At 39.4% G+C, this 19,906-nt stretch overlaps 1 protein-coding gene across 2 annotated transcripts in view; it reads right to left on the bottom strand.

Annotated features, from left to right (window-relative positions):
- The window catches only part of CHST15 (carbohydrate sulfotransferase 15), a 47,559-nt gene that overhangs the window by 18,663 nt on the left and 8,990 nt on the right, over positions 1 to 19,906 (bottom strand). For both annotated transcript variants that reach the window (XM_027655311.1, XM_027655312.1), the window contains exon 2: positions 272 to 1,333. In XM_027655311.1, coding sequence (XP_027511112.1) covers positions 272 to 814 — 543 coding nt within the window. In that variant the 5' untranslated portion in view covers positions 815 to 1,333. The remainder of the gene's footprint in view (positions 1 to 271; positions 1,334 to 19,906) is intronic.

Genomic DNA, 19,906 nt, shown 5'->3' with positions numbered 1-19,906 from the left:
AGGATGTACAGCTATGGGAATACTGCCTGATTTTTTGCTTCAAGTGTCAAGACCACTTACATGACACATCCATTCTGCCCATGACTCAGAAGGACATGATCTACAGTGTCAACTTTACAGATGGTGTAAATCAGGAGACTCTAGATGGTGTTAATCACTATATGAACATCTAAGCAGTTGCACTTTTTGATATGTAGGTAAAAGATTGATCCAAAAGTCCCAAAATAAGAAAATATAAAGCAGTTTAAGAAACACTTCAATTCATACTTACATGTGGCTCTTGTTTCCTCAGTTCTCCTAAATCGGGGCGCTGCCTCGTGATAAACTCTATCTTTGAAGTAATGGTGTCAATAATTAATTTAATGCTTGAGTAATCCTTTACATATGAAATATTCATTTTTGAAGGCTGGTAATGGTCTTTCATGTCACTAAGGCTTTCATTGTCCATTAAGCTTGGATTGCTTGCAAAAGCTCCATAATGGAAGGGAGACGGTATTAACAGCAGGCCATGCTTGGCTCCAGTCAGTATGTAGGATACCATCACCAGAGTCATTACAATCAACCCAAACATCAGGCTGCATAGCTTCCCCTTCCTCAAGCAGAAAAATCCATTCCAGCTCTCACAGTGATCAGTCCTTACTTCCAAAACTGCGAGCCACTTCATCTGCCTGCTGTCGGTGTACAAAGGGATCTTGTTTTCCCCTTTGCAAACAGGACACTTCTGGTTATTGTGATCAGGCCCACGGCATCTGAAACACTGTCTGTGCAAGTCATTTGGTAATAAATGTATGCAACAATTAATACAATACCTCATATTACTACCATTAAACTCCTATATTAATGAGCCAAGCACAGCCATAAGAATGTTTCTGAAGCGTGTGAGTCATCTTCTGTAAGTCTGAAATTGTTTAATTCCTTGACTGATTCTGCAGCTACTCAGCAACTCAAAAGGACAGGTTCAAACCAGAATAAAAAGTGACATGTGTCACATAAAGAGAAAAAAAAACAACAACCAAGACATAAAAATAGATGTACTCTGGATGTAGTTTCCAAAAATTTGGCTCAGTAAGAGGAATGTGGCGAAGTAAGAATCAGCTGCAAAACTGGCTCAAGTTTTTCCCATGGAACAAAATGAGAAGGAAGAAAAATTGTTACACAGTGTGAAAACATGCAAAAAACAAAAATAACTCATTGTCTTCTGATTTCTGTTGGAATAGGCAAATATGGGTAGAAATTTCCAGGTTTTCTTAAAATAAGAAGGTTCCAAACTGGACTACTGCTACTGGAAGCTTCATCTTCTCAGAGATGGTTTCAAAGGTTTGCACTGTACAACCTAAAGAAACAAAAACAGATATATAGATATACACAGACATAATATCTACATTCCCCTTCAACCAAAGCCATAGCAAAGCACAACCTACCACAAGTAATTTCACAATTCTATTGGAAAGATGTCTTCTGTTTGCCAAGTGTATTAATTACAGCATTCATGATATTAATCCCAGGAAACATTTGGCCCCAGGTTCACAGTGAGCTGCCCTTGCTTTTCAATCACCCATCTGCTCACATCAAGGACTGGTTGCTGCCACAGGTAAAACTACATGACTTCCCACATCTGCTCACTAACCTATCTAACAGATCTTAATCTGCTCCTGAAATACGGGAGCATTTTTGGACAGTGTCCAGTAACACAGGTTTAAATAATTACACTATCTCTACGTGGGGACCTTAAATTAACTGTCCTGAAGTCAGGCAGGAGCCTATTTAAGAGAACAAGGCAGGGATAAGATAACAGTCTCCTATCAAATATATGAGATAAAAAGCCAAGCAAAAAACGCAATAGCCATGAGTAAAACATTCAGAAAATTGAAATGAGTCAAAACCAGACACAAGGAAAGGCTAGTGACGGGATCTCAGGTTTCTGGAGCAAATGATGGGTCCTCTTATTACCCCTACAACATGCTCAATCAGAGAAGTATTTTCATTACTTTTATGAGTCCCACAACTTGACTATTTTTCCCTTAGCTCTATCAACACCTATTTTTAATGCTTAAGAAACATTGCTACAACTCTAGATAATAATTCCTGTTTCATTCCTACAAAATTATCCTGATCAAATCAGGCAGTCATTTCAGATTAATCATCTTCCTCTAGCTGTGTTTTTGTTATGAGACAAGGTGTTTTTGTAAAAATTATTTGTATTCTTGATGTTTCTCCCATGTAACACTGACACATGTTAGAGGCTTTCTGCAATCAGAGCAGGTAGGCTGTGTCTCAGGGACTCAAGAATAATTAGATAAATATTGAACAAAAGTATTTGCCAAATAGTTTCCTAACAAAAAAAAAAGTTCATTTCCTTAATGAGTTAATTCTCTAAGTCAGATGAGACAGACAGAAGTCATGGCATAATCATTCCTGACTATATTTAAACCAAAGGGAAAGAAATCAGTGAAAGACTTCTCAAAGAAACTAATCTTAAACACTTCTCCAAAGGAACAGAACTGTGAAGATTTTGACAGAAATCTGAATGACTAGAGAGACTGAATCAGATTCACTGTAATATTAAACCTGGAAAGTTTGTACTTTCTTATACATAAAATATCCCCCCAATGAATGTTCAAAAGAAAGACCTTGATGCTTGTCCAAACACAATCAATGGTCCTGATGGCTGGAGAGGAGGAGGACAAGAAAGGGATGTCCTGACAAGAAGTGAAAGGTTTCCTCTTTACAAGTAAATATTTCAGGCAGCAATGAGACACCTGAGAAAAGATTTTCAAAGAAGCAAAGAAGTAGTGTCAGGGCAGATTCAGGTATCACCCATGGAGGCAATAGAGGAAATGAAAATAGAAATAGTTCTGAAAAAAAAAAAAAAACCACCTGCAAAAAAGGGAGAATGGAGATGAGAGCCTTCATCACAGAAGGTAGGAAAAGGGAGGTGGAAAAAAAGCCCCTCTTAAAAAAGATCCAAGAAGAAGTGGCTACAGGTTACAAAAGTACCTGTAAAAGATCTGGTAACCACAAGGTACCCTATAGCATCTCTTCAATTAAATTAATCATGTGCTAGACATTTGTTTTTATGTTTCTTTTCCTAGTCCTTTTACCCTGAACTCCTTCACTCTGACCCCCAGTGAGTATCTCAATACTCTCCCAGACCTCTGCTCTCTGGCTCCTTAGGTGTTTATTTTCAGAGAGATTATGTTACTGTGTTACTACAGTTTTGTTTTCAGAGGGACCACAGTTACTATGCACTGTCTACGTAGAATAAAGAAAAAAATACAATTTATTTTCCATTCCTCTTCTAACAGGGATCTGAAACCTGCTCAGTGATACTGATTGAATGGATTTATCTGAGTCTTACAGAATCTAATTTTTTTCCTATTATCTAGGTTTGTGTATTTGATATTAACTCTCGAATTTTTTAAAAGAGCAATCAGAGATGCACTAATGAATACAGAGCACAGGATCTTATAAAAACCACATAACAATCTCTGTCCTTTCTTGTGTCCATTTGTGTGTTAATAAAATGGACTGGAATTCATTGAAACCTTCCCAGATGCAGACACTTCTCATGAAAATCTGCTACAAATGTTACAGACTCAAGGAAAAACCATGTTAACCACATATTTGACAGCTGAACTAAATGGTTTATCAGGAAGCTGATACAAAGGAAGAAAAGAGAAATATGTTTAGGCTACAGTAAAACTGAGATCTTAATCACAACCATAACTCATGTATACACACTACAACAGCCTGCCTAATTAGATGATCAGTTTGATGACCTATTACAGGGCAATATGACAGATTACTCAGCTAATAGAATAGAGACATTGAGCTCATTTTTTTTAATAACTGCTAGTTGCCAATGTACCATTTTACATGATCTTTCACCGTCATGTTCATGTAATAAAAAAAAAGAAAATAAAATTAAATAAACATATAAAAGTCAGGATAAAATTCCCTACTGCCACTCCCTCCTCTTTGCCAGGAATCTCGCCAGAAGGGCAGGATCTTCCCCCAGCCCTCATTTTCCTCATCCACCCCATGAAATCAAGACATTTATAGAATATTTTTTTTGTTTATTCCTTCCATTCAACATTCCCAGCAGTCATAACCACAGCCACCAACACACATCACCTTTTTTACATCTCACTGCTGAGAGCAGAAGGACTGCAGCAGAAGGAAGGCTGTGAGACTTGAGCTGGCAATAAACCATGTGTGCCTTTTTATATTTTGGTTGCAAAACTGCTGTCTGTTCGCTGGCAGAATATTACTCTCTTTACACAACCAGCAGTGTCTTTGTATATTGAATAATGTAGCATGTAATTTCCTCTTGTTGAGGTGAACAGTGAATTATTTATGACCTTGTCTATACGGCGTTTGTCTGCTGTACATTAACGTGTGTCAGCTCTAACCACAAAGCAGAAATCAGCATCAACCTTTGCAAGCTCCTTGGCCCTAAGCAATCCTCCTCAGAAAAATAAGGATCTTTGGGAAATGTCCTAAGTAGGAAACGTGGATATACAAGATGACACACAGTGGAAAGGGGAAAAAAGGAATAGCTGTCTTAGGTTTCTTTATATTCCCACTGAAGCCCAGGGCACCTGAATCACTGTTTCAAACTGAAGGAGGCTCAAGCTAACAAATATATTTCTATGCAACAGAGAACTTAATAACAAACATGTGAGCCCTTTACTTTGCTAGTTTCCCTGTGCAATTCCTTCATTCTGTAAGAGGAGGAGCCCTTGGATGCTCAGGATGCAGGAGAAAAGGCTGGGAGGTAACACTTGCAGCTACCACAAAAGCAAAGAGCAAAAGGCTGAGCTCCCTGCTGGAGCTTTACACCAAACCTCTGAAAGTGCAGTATCCAGCATGCCCTGCTCATCCCCAGATGGGAAGCTAAATAGGGTAAAAAGAGAAAATACCCCTAAAATAAAACATGCAAGACTTTTCATCATTCACATGGTTTTGTTGACTATATAAAAATATTTCAAGTTCTGTTTAATTTCTATTAAATAAACATTTAATAAAATTCCTCCCTTTTCTCTTAAAGGATTGTAAGGGAAGACTGCAATCAAACTGGCTATGGAATCACAGAAACATGGAATCATTGAGGCTGGAAAAGTCCTTTCAGACCATTGAGTCCAAGTGTTAACTCAGCATTGCCAAGGCCACCACTAACCCATGGCCCCAAGTGCCACATCTACTTGGGTTTAAATCCCTCCAGGGATGGGGACTCCACCACTGCCCTGGGCAGCTGCTCCAGGGCTGGACAACTCTTTTAGAGAAGAAGTTTTCCTTAATATCCAACCTAAACTCCCCTGTTGCAACTTGAGGCCATTTCCTCCTGTCCTAACCCCTGGGGGAAGAAATCAACAGTCTATAAGAAGAAATTGCTTTCATATGCTCAGTCATGTAACTACAACTCTCCTCTCAACTATGAATAAGACAAAACAGATGGAACAGATTTTACATGCATATACATCTTCTGGATATCTAAGTGTATGACCTGTTTTTCAGGTCACCAGCCTTAATATTTCATATGCTTTCCTGTCTGTCATAATTCTTTAAAACAAAGAAAAAATAAACTTTTTTCTAGTGGTCTTCAGGCTAAATTTTGTACTAACCTTGTTACTTTTAATCATATTCAGCTTCTCCTACCACCACATGAAAGGGTGGCATGCTGTTAACCTATTATAAACACACTTCAAGTACCCCAGTAACACACTTCCCAGCTTGGGGTTTAACTGCTTCTCTGGTTTATGTCAATGGAGCTACAGCACTTTGTTTCCCCTCTTCACACAGTATAATTAAAACCTGGAACTCACTGAGGCCAAAATTGTGAATGTATTTGAAAGACATTAGACAATTAATGGAGTGTAACTCTATCAATGGTTGCTATCCTCAATTCCCAGAAGCTAGAAAGGGATGGGGGATCAGAGAAATCTATGAATACCTGTTCTTACACTCTTTTACTCCCTATTTATTTCTGGCCAGAGGCAGAAGGGAGGGGCACAGATGTCTGTGCCAGTTGAAGATCTCAGGTGAGACAGTTGTGTTGGGTAGGTCACAGTCTAAAATATGGATCTCTAAGGCAAATCAGAAAATAATCCCTCAGCTCTCAGGTGAGATGAGATGAAGCCCAGCCGATGTCCCACAGCTACAGCTCCCCCAAACTGGCTCCACATCTCACAAACCACACCTTCTATTTTCTTTCTGTCCTTTTTCCTATTGTCCCTCCAGTCAGGCATCACTTCAAGAATTTGCATGTTGATGTGTTTATTAGAGCTGAGAGAAAATGGGCTTTCTTTCCCAAGGAACCTTATTACCTCCCATTAAAAGTAAAAAAACCAGAACTATTAATATATGGAAATACAAGAGTACTTCCTGTTCTTGCTCTGTTGCAGCTGCCTGAAAGGTTGGAGGCAGGTGGGGGTCAGTCTCTTCTCCCAGTAACAAGTGAAAGAACAACAGAAAATGGCCTCAGGTTGTGACAGGGAAGGTTTAGATTGGATATTAGGGAAAAATTCTTCACTGGAACATGGAAGTGGTGGAGTCACCATCCCTGGAAAGATTTAAAAGTAATGGGACTTGGGACATGAGTTAGTGATGGCCTTGGCAGTGCTGGGGGGATGGTTGGACTCCATGGTCTGAGAGGGCTTTTCCAGCACAAATGGTTCTTTGATTCTAAGTTGTGATGTTTGTTATTTATCCACAATATCAGAAGTAGTTTCATCACAAGAAGACACTTCAGCTGAAGCATCACCCAATACAGACACATGGAACCTGTCCTCTGCAGCAGGTAACCCTTGCCTCCCTTCTTTTTTTCATTTGAAAGCTACAGATGCTATAAAACTAAGGTAACACCTTTAGCAAAAAACAAAGAAGCAAAAGATTAGGCAAAAGAGAATACTACTGGATCTCATCTGGTCAGTAATTTCTGAAGGAGCACATGGCTTCTAATTTAATATATCTAATGACATTCTTCAAGTAATAGCTTTGTTGTTTTACCCATAGCCTCCTAGTTGTTTCCACTAATCTGGAGAAATATTCTTATTGCCAAAGTGCCCTCCCTGCCAAATCAGGAAGGTTTGTTTCATTCAAGTTCTCAGTTTGCACTGCTGCTGGTTTCTGAAATCTCAGCGCAAAGCTGATCCCACGCCCTCCACGAACACTCCAGAAATAAACTTCACTTTGGAAATATTTCACTCTCCAAAGCTCCTGTGAAGACAAGGCTGTCATTAGTCACAAAAAGCTGTAGGTCTGTAAGTGAAACGCTGCCCACAGTCGTACAATGATAAACTTTCCGTGACTCACATCGAGAGGAATGGAAACATGAAAGGGCAAAGTGAGGCTGGTAGAGTAAAATCCTCATAACATTTTCATAGGGAAAAAAAAGCCAAAAACAACCCAAAATATTTAGTAGCAATGCAGCATAACCATGTAATTCATTTTCCATTCCTCCATCACCCATTGCAACCTTGCCCACAGCAACAGGGACCAGCTTTGTCCCTGTACAACAGCAATTTTTTATCCATAAGTTTATGACTCTGGACACAGAAAACCCACAAAACTTTACAATTATGGACACTTTTTAGCTATCAAGCTTACTGGAAATTATTTGAATTGAACCAGACTACAGGTAGCACAAGGATTTTTGCTCTTAGGCACCATCTGTGCAGAACAACCCGAAGTATTTGTACAAGTGTAATGAAGTATTTGTACAGAGGGAGGAAGTTCATCCTGCTAGTGGGCAGGTTGTACCATTTAAATACAATAAAAAAACAGTAGAAGTAATAAAACCTGAGCTAAATTGAAAAAAAAAAAAAAAGAAGGAAATTATGTAAGGAAAGGAGATAAATAATTGTAGATTTTCTCTGTCCTGCTTGTTGGACACATTTGGCTCCTCAAGTTAACATTTTTTGAAATAAACTTTGCCTGAACTCACATCTATTTACCTCAGAGAAATCAGCAAGCTGCCAGAAAGAAGATATGTCAATAAAATGAAGATCATGAATCACTGACCTCTGCAAACTTCTGCCAAAAAAATTTGAGAAAAAAACCCCAAAAAAAAAAAAAAAAAAAAAAAAAAAAGCAATTGTAGTGATTTAGAAAAGCCACAGGACTCATTACAAAGCTCAGCAACCTCCTGCAGACTGAAGTTATGTAAAGCTCCTTTATTTACTTAACCCCCCTAATTTTTAAAAAAATCATCAATAAATGCAACTCCTAAGAAATTATATAAACCCAGTACAACCATTTTCATGGCAATCATTCTCAAAGGGGGAATATGTGGTCACAACCCATAATTATACATTCAACCTGTTGAACAACTGCTGCACTTTTGTCCAAACATAAAATAATCTTTAAAGAACCCAGTTCTGGGGCTTCTTAAAGCCAAAGAAAACCTCCTGAATCCCCACTGAATCAGCAATCTCGCCTAAATAACAACTGTGGCTTCTTCCATAACCCAGCTGGTTTCTTTCTCAAAATCTGATCCAAACACAATCTGCTCCTTCCTCATCAATACACTCCCAAAGAAAATGCGAGAGTGGAACAAATGAAACGCTCCATGTGCAAAAAAAAAATAAATAATTCAGCAAACTCCCCTAAAATCAGCATCAGGGTGGTTGTTTCAATCACATAAGAATGACTCTTATTATTTGTGCTGCAATGCTCAGGAAATAGTTACTGAGATTGAATCACCCCTCAATTAAGGCATAAACACTGCCTGAATAAACAGATTCTTGGAAGCAAGGAAAAAAGAGAGGGGAGTGGGAAGGGGAGCTCCCTGTCCTGGATCAGCTACAACAGGGTCATGGCCTCTCCCAGAAACCTGTTATTACACCTGATTTCTTGTGCAGGTTCCTGGAAATTACCAAGGTCCAGCTTCTTGTACTCCTGACGTGCCACATCCACACGTTTTGATATTATTGTTTGATCTGCCTTGAAAATGTGAAAACAATAAAGCTTGATATTACCCATTTTTAAATTATTTTTCAGCAGAAAAAAATACCACTAATTGTATATAATTATTTCTGTACTCTTGTTTTCTATTTTATCTGATTGAAATAAGTCTAGATTCAGATTCATCATTTATTTTTGGGTTGCTTGCAGAATAAACAATGCAGGCAGGAAAATAAAATAGGATAAAAGTCAGCCAACCTCTGGCCTACTGATAAACTCTGAGCTAAACCCTCCCATTTAGATCTAAACTAGCACAGAGGTTTAGAAGATAACAGACCGGTTTCTCCACATTTAAGGTAGGGATGAGATCTCCCCAACAGTTCCATCACAGCAACACCCGCCTCAGATCCACACAAAGTCATTTTCCAAAAGCTATTCCCACTCAAGATTTATATGGAGCTGTAGGGATTTGGGGCATCAGCACTGCAGTGACTTCTCCAGAAACAAAGGTCCGAAAACCCTGGAAGAAAAAAAACCACCACTAGCAGCCACCCAACCTGTGCCACCACAAAGCTCCACGAATACCTCACCTGTGTCAAAGCAGAGCTCCCAGCAACATTTGAAATCTTTCTTCTTGTACAAACACGGAGCAAAGTCCTGTTTTCATGCATTTATAAGGATGCTCAGAGCAGAATTTTGCCTGTGGTACACACTGGCTTCTCTACTCTTGATCAAAACTTGCTGCCTACGATGTGCAACATCTCCAGCAATTCATCTTTTCCCTTCACTTAGTTCCTATTCATCTCACAGAGTGTCTTGCTACAGAATCACTGACAGATTTATCTTGACTATGAAAAAATTGCACACTGTAAAAAAAAAAAAAAACCAAACCTGTGTCTTTACATAAATTACTCCAGTGCATTTCTTCTCATAAAAAGCCACTTTAACCTAGTTTCAGAAATGATTAGGCATGGTCAAAGTTCACTATCTTTATTTTTAATCCTCACGGTGACTGTGAGCAACCTCCCAGTATATCCCACATGGTCCTTGAGGTCATTCCATGGAAACAGTGGTAAACCAACGCATCCATCATGTGGGGCCCACAGACTCCTCTCCAGGAAATTTGGAACCAGATTAAAGAGTTCTGATATTCAAAATACAGTCAGAAATCATATCTAGTTAACAAAAACCACTCATTAAAATGATCGAATCGCTGAGAGCCAGGATAGACATAAAATACTGAAGTTAATGGGAGTTATTTTAATTTTTACCCCTTCCTAACTGTTTTTTCTTACATGTCCAGAAAAACACTAATGCCAAAATAAGATAAAGACAGACGTAGAAGGTTAAATAATTTATTCAGTGATTTAATTTCAGTGAGAATTCTTCATTATAAATTTGCCCTATATACTTTCCTTTGTTATATAGAAAAAAGGAAAATAAGCCAAGAACTCCCTGTGAAGGTACAGGGATCACCTGAACTACAGCTTCAGGTGCAGAAAGTAGATGTTTTATAAAGCTGGTCTTGCCACAGATGTTTTTATTACATTTTTAATAAGATCAAACATCTGTTGCAATTTCGTTCCCAACACAGGGTATCACAATAGTTTACAATAACAGAAATTTTTACCTACCTGCTCTTTCAAGGAATACATCCCACTATCATCCCACAAGTCAGCTAAATTCCTGTTATATGTACGAATGCAACAGGGAACCAGGAAGAATGAAGGCTGAATCTGTTATGAAGCTCTTTCACTCCAGTTATTTTTATCAAACAAATTGAAGAGGTTTGGGGGTAGGAAGGTGGGAAAAAATATCATCTCTAAATACGGCTCCCATCCACCCTGCAGTCAGGCTGTAATCAGAAATAAAAAAGTACTTATCTTCAGAAAACTCCCGAGGCAAAGAATTGGTCTGGTATTGACAGAGCTCACGTACCAAACCCAGCTGGTTTTTTGTTGCCTGTTTCTTTCTCTCAGCTGTCCATCCTGCCTTATTTTCAGGCTCCCAGGCCTGCTCATTGTTTGAGTCCTTGGAAAGATGTTGCTGCAATTTGCTCAAATAGCTCTTCTGGAGCAACTTACTCAATAGAAATGTGGGTTTCCCTTCATGCAAAGCTCAGTTAGGTGAGGGTAACACACTCACTTTCATCATCTTACCTAAACGTCAGAAAAAGTTTTGGCTGCCCCATCCCTGGAAGTGTCCAAAACCAGGTTGTACGGGGCTTGGAGCAACCTGGGCTAGTGGAAGGTGTCCCAGCCCACGGCAGGGGGGTAAAACTTGATGGTCTCTAGGGTCTCTTACAACCCAAACTATTCTGTGATTCTATGAGATTGCTCTGAACAGCCAACTTCTCTGTGTCAGCCACAACATGAGGTTCAAGCTACTGCTGCAGATTGAAGCACGTGCCATCCACACCTCTAAGGATTGGGGAGGTGAACACCAAAGCCTCCTTGTGCTAAAGAAAAATAAACCTTCCCATTCAGTGTGCCAGCTGACTCTTATTCAAGGAAGAGATGGAGGGCTGGTGTAGCACAGTTGGATTTGCAGGAAAGAATCTTTTCAGTGCTGAAGAGTTATTTTAAGCCCAGGTCTTTGTCTCTTGCATTGATTACTGATCCAGAACAAGCACGTGGGAGAAAAACGTTCTCAGAGTATTTCCAGTGTCCTGCCAAGCATTTTCAGCCTCGACATGCTGCAAAAATAGTGGGCATTCACAGTTATGTTACTCTGATTACCATCTTGTTCTTTTTACACATTTGATTTTACTTGATTTTAGCAGCTGCTGCCTCAGGTTGATTCAAAGTGAGAAACAAATTCTTTCCACCATCTGATCCCTAATACTTTCTGCCACTTTGCAAGGGGGATGCAGTATAAATTGCTAAATCTTGTGGGTTGTGAGAGATCAGCTGCTAATTTGAGGCTGCTTTTGAGGGATGAATAACATTGTATGGAATAAATAGAATATGCATCACGTAATGCCTTCAGTGCCTGTTTATCTCATGGTGTGGTAAAATGGTTTACATGCAAAAATGCAACCAAGTGGTATCTGCTAGAATTCATTTGATACACCTTCACACTTCATAAATAAGCAGTTTCTCTGAAAGGGGATCAGTCAACGTGATACTTCATTTTGCTTTAAACACAATATTGTTGTGACAATTCTAGAGCAACGTAACAGCTGCTCCTTTGATTTTTACTGGCTGGGAAGGGATTTTCCTCCACCTCCAAGCCGAATTTTCTCCATAAACTTTACTATCTTAACCCAGTCATCTGAATTTTTTTTCCTTATGACTCATATATGGTACCTTCTCCATGAGACATACATTAAAATGGATGGAAAAACGTGTCTCATCCGTACATAAGTACCATGGAAGTGCTTTTTCATGAATAGAGTATTTCATCTTTCATCTAGTGCTGAGTGGGTGAAAGGAAACATACACAGCTGCATCCTGAAAAGACAAACTCAGCATTAGAGTCTGTCGTTAAAGTTTCTTGTAAATTCAAACAAAAATTAGTCAACTAAAAGTATTCATTGATGCCAAATCAAAACTGGGGCTTTGTTTCAGTACTTTTAAAAAAAACAACCGTGTTCCGAGCTTACTAGTAACTTTTATAAATGTTCAACAACTTTAATTCTTTAAGCAATGACATATCAGATAAACCTCAGCCCATTAACCAAGAAACCACACGTTTGTGCGAAGTGAATTAGACTCAAAGTCTGAAGTGCAGAACCCAAAAAAAGAGCTAAGTAGTGTCAAGAAATTTCTAATTAGTCATCTCTGTAAGAGTCACACAGTATCACCAGATAAAAATCTTGCAGGTAACTTCTGGTTTCACCTAATTAAGCAAAACCTTTCTGACATAGTATCATTATATTGCTTTCAGCTTCTGAGAAAAGTGTTTATTCTGCAGAAGTCGAGAACATTAACTTCCAAAGTCTCCTACCACTATTCCTAAGTATTTCATACAAGGCTTGGGCTCCATCACTCATCTGTAGCATGTGTTCTTTAACCACACAAAAGTGCAAGACATTTTTACTAACCAGCTTATAAAATACCACCATTGTGAAGACATTTCTGTAAGTTTATGCTCTGGATTTTGTTGCCTATAAAGATACATGTTGTTAGCAGAGCACACACTTGATATGGAACCCGGTGCCATTTGATAATGGATTAAACACTCATTACTGTCCCCTCCTATCTTTAGATCATCACATCTAAAGAACAACACTTCTACCACAAACTTCAAAGACATTCAAGTATCTTAATTTGCTGATTTCCACTCTTAGAGGAAAGAGGACATGTTGCACTCTTTCATCAGCCTCTCAAAAATATCACAGCTCTTGATACTATTTCCATAACACAGTAAAATCTAGCCCAGGAATCTTGCAGCTGCACAAAGACCCCAGTTAAAAACAGTAACAACAAAAGGGGAAAAAAATCTATGCTATGTGTGGAGCCCAGTAAGTAAATACTGTAACATCCAGAACAACAATAAGATAAATCTGTTCCTCAGCCACTGAGTGGTTCCCTGCCCTGACTTGGCTCCGTATTCCTGCAGGTTTCACCCGTGTTTGGCTTCAGTTTACTTGTTTTCCACTTGGAAAGAACACAACCACAAATACCTTTTCATGCTTTACGTTGCACTTAAGCTGGCCTGCAGATTGTAAACAAACAGGATAAAAATCTGAGAACATTCTTTGCTGAATTTCCATGAAAAGAAACCAGCGGGGAACAAAATAAAAAAATCAAAACCCCAACTCTGCATAATGATGAATGTACCAAGAGAAATTTGGCACGCACTCCCTCACACCCTGCTTCTTCTGCAACATTTTCTGTAATATAAAGACAACATTTAGCCCAGCAAACTAGATGGTCTTTATTTGTGGGCAGAGGCAATTTGAGGCAAGCGCTCCAAGAGACTTTTTTTTCCAATGGATATGTTAATTATTTAACTTCTGTTGCAGGGAGACTATCCCAAACTAACCTTCCACTCTCCCTCTGCTTAAACTGCAACAGGGTCAAAATTCACTTTTTAGGGTCTTGCTGTGAGAAATTGAAAAAAAAAAAATATAAATTCCCAGTCTTGATGGAGGTCCCAGGTGGCAAAAGTGCCTAATTCCTTCTATCACAAACTCCAAAGAAATTCAAATATCTTAATTTATTGATTTCCACTATTAGAGGAAAGAGGACATGTTACAGTCTTTCCCCAGTCTTTCAAAAATATCACAGCTCTTGATGCTATTTCCACAACATGGTGAATCATGATGGTAAAATCAGTAGGTGATCCCTACTGATCCCTACCTGAACATTTCTTGGGATGCCTGAGGCCAGGCACCTCCTGAGATGGCCCAGAGAACACAGTTCTAAGGAGAAAGGGGGAACAGAAACCTCTCACTCCAATCAAAAATCCTTGTGTAGCAGGGCACAACTCAAAACTGAACAGTGGGAGGCAAAATGAGGTCTTATTTTTAAACAGCAGTGCTTGTTGATATATTTGGTTCCAGACAACGAGAGGAGGGCACAGAGTCGCTACAGGACATTGCAGCTGAAATCAGATCTAGTTCTGAGCTCAGGTTCCACTTCTTGAAATAAACCGTTTACTGAAGCAATTCACAGAAGAAATCCGAAGTGACACCAATTCCATCAACTGCAGTTGGCAGCCAGATTTTCAAGAACAGATGCATGGCTGTTAATGACAACCAAAAAAACTTAGTTTCTAATGCAGAAAAGTGGAAGTAAGAGTGTTAACATTATAAAACTCTGCAGAGAACTGGAAGCATCTCCAGAATACAACCCACAAAATACTTCGTGAGGACTTATCACTCCAACTTTAGCAGAACTAACATGTCTAACCAAAAAAACATCTCCAGCAAAATACCTCCCAAGTTTTGAAATGCATTTCCATCTGTTAAATTTCTCTGTTGCCAATAGTGTTTACCTTGAGTCAAAGACATGAATCTTTGATTTCATGAGATTAATGTAATAATTTGGTTTAGGCTGTTAATGCATTCCAAGATCTCAGACACACAGGAGACTAAGATGGCATCAAAAGCATACAGATGCATTTGGAGGGTGGTTTTAATGTGATATAAACTAGAATTTCCTTAATATATGTCTGCAGCAGGGACTACACTGAAATAAAATCTTCCTAGGGTGTCTTAGGCTGCAAGAGATGGCTTCCAAGCTCATTTATTCTTTCAAAACACTTATATATAATATAAATAATAACACTAAGGAAAGTTCCTAAAGCCCTATCAAATAAGTGACAACACAAGCATTCTAGGAAAGCAGTGGTCATTTCTCAAGAGTGACACATAGCCACTATAAAACAATGATAAATAAAATATGTATATTATGAGCAGATAACTGTAGAGAAATCAGCTGTATTTGTCAGCAGAAGAGCTCAGTCCAGATGATGCATCAAGCTGCAGCTCCAGAGTCAAGGCTCCTGTTAGTGCCTCAGATCCAGGGAAATGTGGAAAATGGGTCTGTACTGAGCTGTTCTACCAATAACAGTATTGAGTTCCTGGTATTTTTGTAGTGGTCACTAAAAGGAGCTGTATGATTTTGGAAATAAGGCATTGTAGATGCTGGCCCATACTCAGTCTCCTTTAACACTTTCCACCCTCAATAACACTGTTAAGAAAACACAGCAGGTGCCACCAAAAGCCATATCAATCATTGTCTTCTACAAAGATCACTCCACACCCAAAGCTAAGGACAGCAACATGCAACAAATTGCCAAAAAATGCCACATTTTCCATCAAAGCTTCAGGAATGTGACTCACCAGCAGTTTTGGACACTGCAACCCCTCCACCCTGCCTCATGTCCTCTACAGCAGAGCTCCCACAAGAGCAGCACTGCCCACACCCCATCAGCTCTGCTTGCCCTGGCTCCAGCAGGAGCAGCTCCAACACTGAGTCAGCAGCCTTATCATGGAATCTTGTTACAGTTAGAAAAGATCTCCAAGATCTTCAGGTCCAACCATCAACCACTGCCACCTTCACCACTAAACCACCATCACCACCTCATCACTGTCATCCGTATGTGAGAGCCCTCCTGAATCTGGGCAATGGGGCTGCCAGGCTGTTTTTTGGTTCAGTTTTTTATTCAAGAAGTGCTCTGGTGCTCTCCCCATGAAAAATAAGGGCAAAATAATTGTTCCTTGAGCTCATCCCCTTGCTTATGCTTTCAAGGAGGAGTTGACATCTCGAGTGTGATGAGCCCCTTCTGCGTCTCCAAAGTGCTTCAGGAGAGCAGGTCCTGATTTGCAGAGCTGGAGCAGAGCTCCAAACCAGAGCCAACAAGGGAAGGCACCCAGGGATCAGTTCTCTGGCCCTGAGGGAAAAAACAATGAAAGGCCAGGTTGGACGGGGCTTGGAGAAACCTGGGATAGTGGAAGGTGTCCTTGCCCACGGCAGGGAGGGGAATGAGATGATCTTTAAAGTCCCTTCCAACCCAAAGTATTCTGTGATTCCATCATTCTACTACATGAATAACTGAGCCAGTCCTGTTCCTTTTACAGCAGTTACTCCATCAATATGTGGAGAAATTAGGCATTCTAGAACCCATCCATCCTCATTGCATAAGAGAAATGATAAGTCTCACCACTGACTATTTGATTTAATTTACAATTTTCCTGCATGTTTAAATCCTGAAAAATGCCTTCAGCATCCAAATCATTTATAATCAAAGTGACTTCAGAAGATCAGAATAATCTATAAACTCAGAAAAGCTCACAGTTCTTCTCATTAAGTGAAAAAATAAATTATATGCTGATAACATACCTCAGTTTCTTTGTTGCCTGGCTCAGTGTTATAAATTACACTTTGATAATAATAGTGAATCAGAATGAAACCTTAAAATTGTATGGGTTTCCTTCCTTTACATATGAAAACTTGCATTTGAAGTTATTCTTAGTTTTTCTCCTAAAGGTTACTTGTACAGGCTAAGCTACACCAGCAAAACAGAGCTGGAACAGACAAAATGTATCCTCCAAATATGAACAAAGAAAAACAACATATGTATTACTTCACTAATCTTCCTACACCTTCTGTCCAACCTGAAAACTAATTAAATGAGTAAATGCAGTAGTTTCATTGTACCCATGCACGTCATGCACAGGAGACTTGGGGAATGCCAGAATTCACTGAAATATAACTTGGAGTTTGGTTATGGTCCATGTGCATCAGACCTTTGGGGCATGGAGGGTGTGTAACTCCCAAAGGCAGATGTCAGAGTGCTTTTCAGAGGTGCTTCTCAATTTGTGGGTGACAAAATGACACAGTACCATACCATATGCCAAGAAAATTTAGATCTTGTAACTCACCATTTGGAATCCCATTACAAGGGAACTGAGGGATTTTGAATGAAATTCAGTGTATTATACAAGATATAAAGTCACAGGCAAAGCAATTTCTAAATAAACCAAGGCAGACAGCACTGAATCTGACTTTCCCCAAGTAACCATATTAAACTGAGTGAATTTCAGCTTTTTCATAAGCTCAACACACAGAGAAAGTAAATTTTCCAAGCTTCCCAAGCTGCAGTCATGCTCCCCATCCCAGAGCTGTGCCAGAATCTGACTGCACCACAGTGACAGTGAGCACTTTTTGGGGCCAAAGCTGGCAGATGGCACCTTCAGGAGCAATGGTGCAGGACCTGAAGTGAGGAAATGAAACCCTCAGTCTCATAAACAACTCTCAGTTAAGAACTGGAGCCCTCATTAATATAACTGGTTTCATATGAGGTGCTAAAACACTAATTCGCCACATTTAGAAGCCAACACCTTTTTTATTAGTTAAGGAGTGTTTTGCTGACCTTTATTTTTGCTCAAGCACAAAAGAAAACAGGAGGGGGAGAGTGTGTCATATACTCTGCCTCCAGCTAGTGAGTGCCATGTTAAAGTACATTTTTCACCTCAGATAAAAAATGAAGGCAGGTAGCCTTTCAATACAGCTGCTCCTGAGGACTCAAATGGAAAATAATTTGGAGAGCAACCCTCACATAATTCACTCAGAACAATGGATTTATGTCCTCCAACCTGCAGGAGATCCACAGAGTGAGTATGACTCCATCCCAAACTGAAACTTGAGGGAGAGGACACATTTCAATGTAAAAACTACAGTACTGCCACTGGGGGAGGGGGAAGGGGGAAGAAAAAACAAAACAAAACAAACAAAAAACCAAAGAAAAGAACAAAAAAAACAAACCAAACCAAAAAACTACCAAACCACTGATCATTACCCTTCAGGAAATCATTCAATCTTCAGCCTTTCTGCTTCAAGTCCAGAAAACTAAATTTCCCCTTTCTAATGGTGCTACCTTTTAGTACAGGCCAAAAAACAAATAAGCACAAGGCTTCTGTGACCATGGAGCAGGATGAGGGTCTGCACCTGTCGATTTGGCACCTCGGGTAATGGGAGGGAAAATGCACCATGGGACACCAGGACCCAGATGAGGAGCCCTTTTCTCACTCTCACTGGTGAGCAATTGGTCATCTCATCCTGCTGCCTGACACTGGTCATGCTCCTTGGGGTTGGGACAAACAGCTTTGCATTGGGTGCCAAGTGATGCTTTTCCACTTTGGAGATATATCCCCATCTGTCCATCTTTACTTCCACTTTTCTTTGAAGCCTTTAAACCCTGAGGATGAGCTGCATCATTCTGTAAGTGGATGCTGCTCTCTGATCTAGTATTCCTTCCCCTCTCTACATGTGCTTCCACTTTGCTTTCAGTTCTGCATGACTTTAAAACTCCTCTCACTGCTTTTACCTTGGTTCAAGATGAATTATCTGTATAAGCCATTAAAGTGCCTTTAATGACAGAACAGTTCATAATAATAAAACTGTCCTTTCCATAAAATGTACTGTCCCTCTTTGGAAAATGGAGTAAGCCTATTAATAATTTTCTTAAAGACTGAATCTCAAAATGGCACGGCTGACATTTAAGGCTCATAAAAAATACAAATCTGTCTGATCTGTGAGAAATGAGTTTATATGATATATTTTAAGATGAAAATATTTATCAAGGAAGACAGTTGCCAATCAGGAACACAAACAGTAATAACAAAGCCACTTACAGCAAGTTACCTTTTTTGGTTTTTTAATCTTTTCCATGCCAAGAGCATGTTTCTCCCCAGCATAGTGGTGCACAAAATAAGTGACATCTGGTGGCTTTATGCTGTAATAGAATAAGGCACCTCATTTCAATGCTGTTAACTAATTTAATTTTTAAGTTTACTGCTTCTTAGCAAAGCTTTTTAGATGTTTTATTTACTTATTTTCACACAGATACTTCTGACACCCCTGGGCATCACAGGCCCTCTGCATGGTGACAACTGCTGTTATCTAATTCAGGCGGGATCTTCATATTCAAAAACAAGACTCCAAAAAGGAATTAGGAAGGGATAGGAGAAGAGCACAAAGATTTAGCTGGGCATCACCAGTGAGAATCAAATAGAGACAGTTTGTAAGAAAAGGCTGTACAGAATTTTGCAAAAGAAAACCTTCACATACTCCAAGAATTCACACGCTCAAAGCAATTAATATCAACTCAGGTCTCTCTGGATTGTTTCTCATTAGATTTTAATTAAACACCAAAGAAACAGCTGCAGTTTTCATTCTGAGTTTAGCAGCAAGCTGGTGACTAAAACTTTTACAAATTTGAAACAGTCTTTTCGCTTTTTACACCTTATTGATCCTCAGCGATGGCCACACCTAATCCAGCCAACCCTCCTGCACCTAAACCTGCACTCCAGACATAAAGCAATTACAACTCCCCTTCAAACTCCTACAGCCAGAAATACACTTTTCTTTTAGAAAGCATAAGCCTCTCTTGGATAATTAATGAACACACTGTCAGTCAGCTACAGTTAAAATTACAAAATTGCTGGCACTGCAATTTCAAGGCTTGTAACACCAATTTCTGCAGTAATAAGTAGTTATGGGGGGAAAAAAATCTGTAAGCACTGTTTAACAGAAATGAGATGAAATAT

The sequence above is a fragment of the Corapipo altera genome, unplaced genomic scaffold, assembly GCF_003945725.1.
Source record: "Corapipo altera isolate COAL_440 unplaced genomic scaffold, ASM394572v1 180, whole genome shotgun sequence".
NCBI classification, from domain to species: domain Eukaryota; kingdom Metazoa; phylum Chordata; class Aves; order Passeriformes; family Pipridae; genus Corapipo; species Corapipo altera.
The sequence above is the reverse complement of the archived record's forward strand: the minus strand, read 5'-3'. Positions and strand labels throughout refer to the sequence as shown.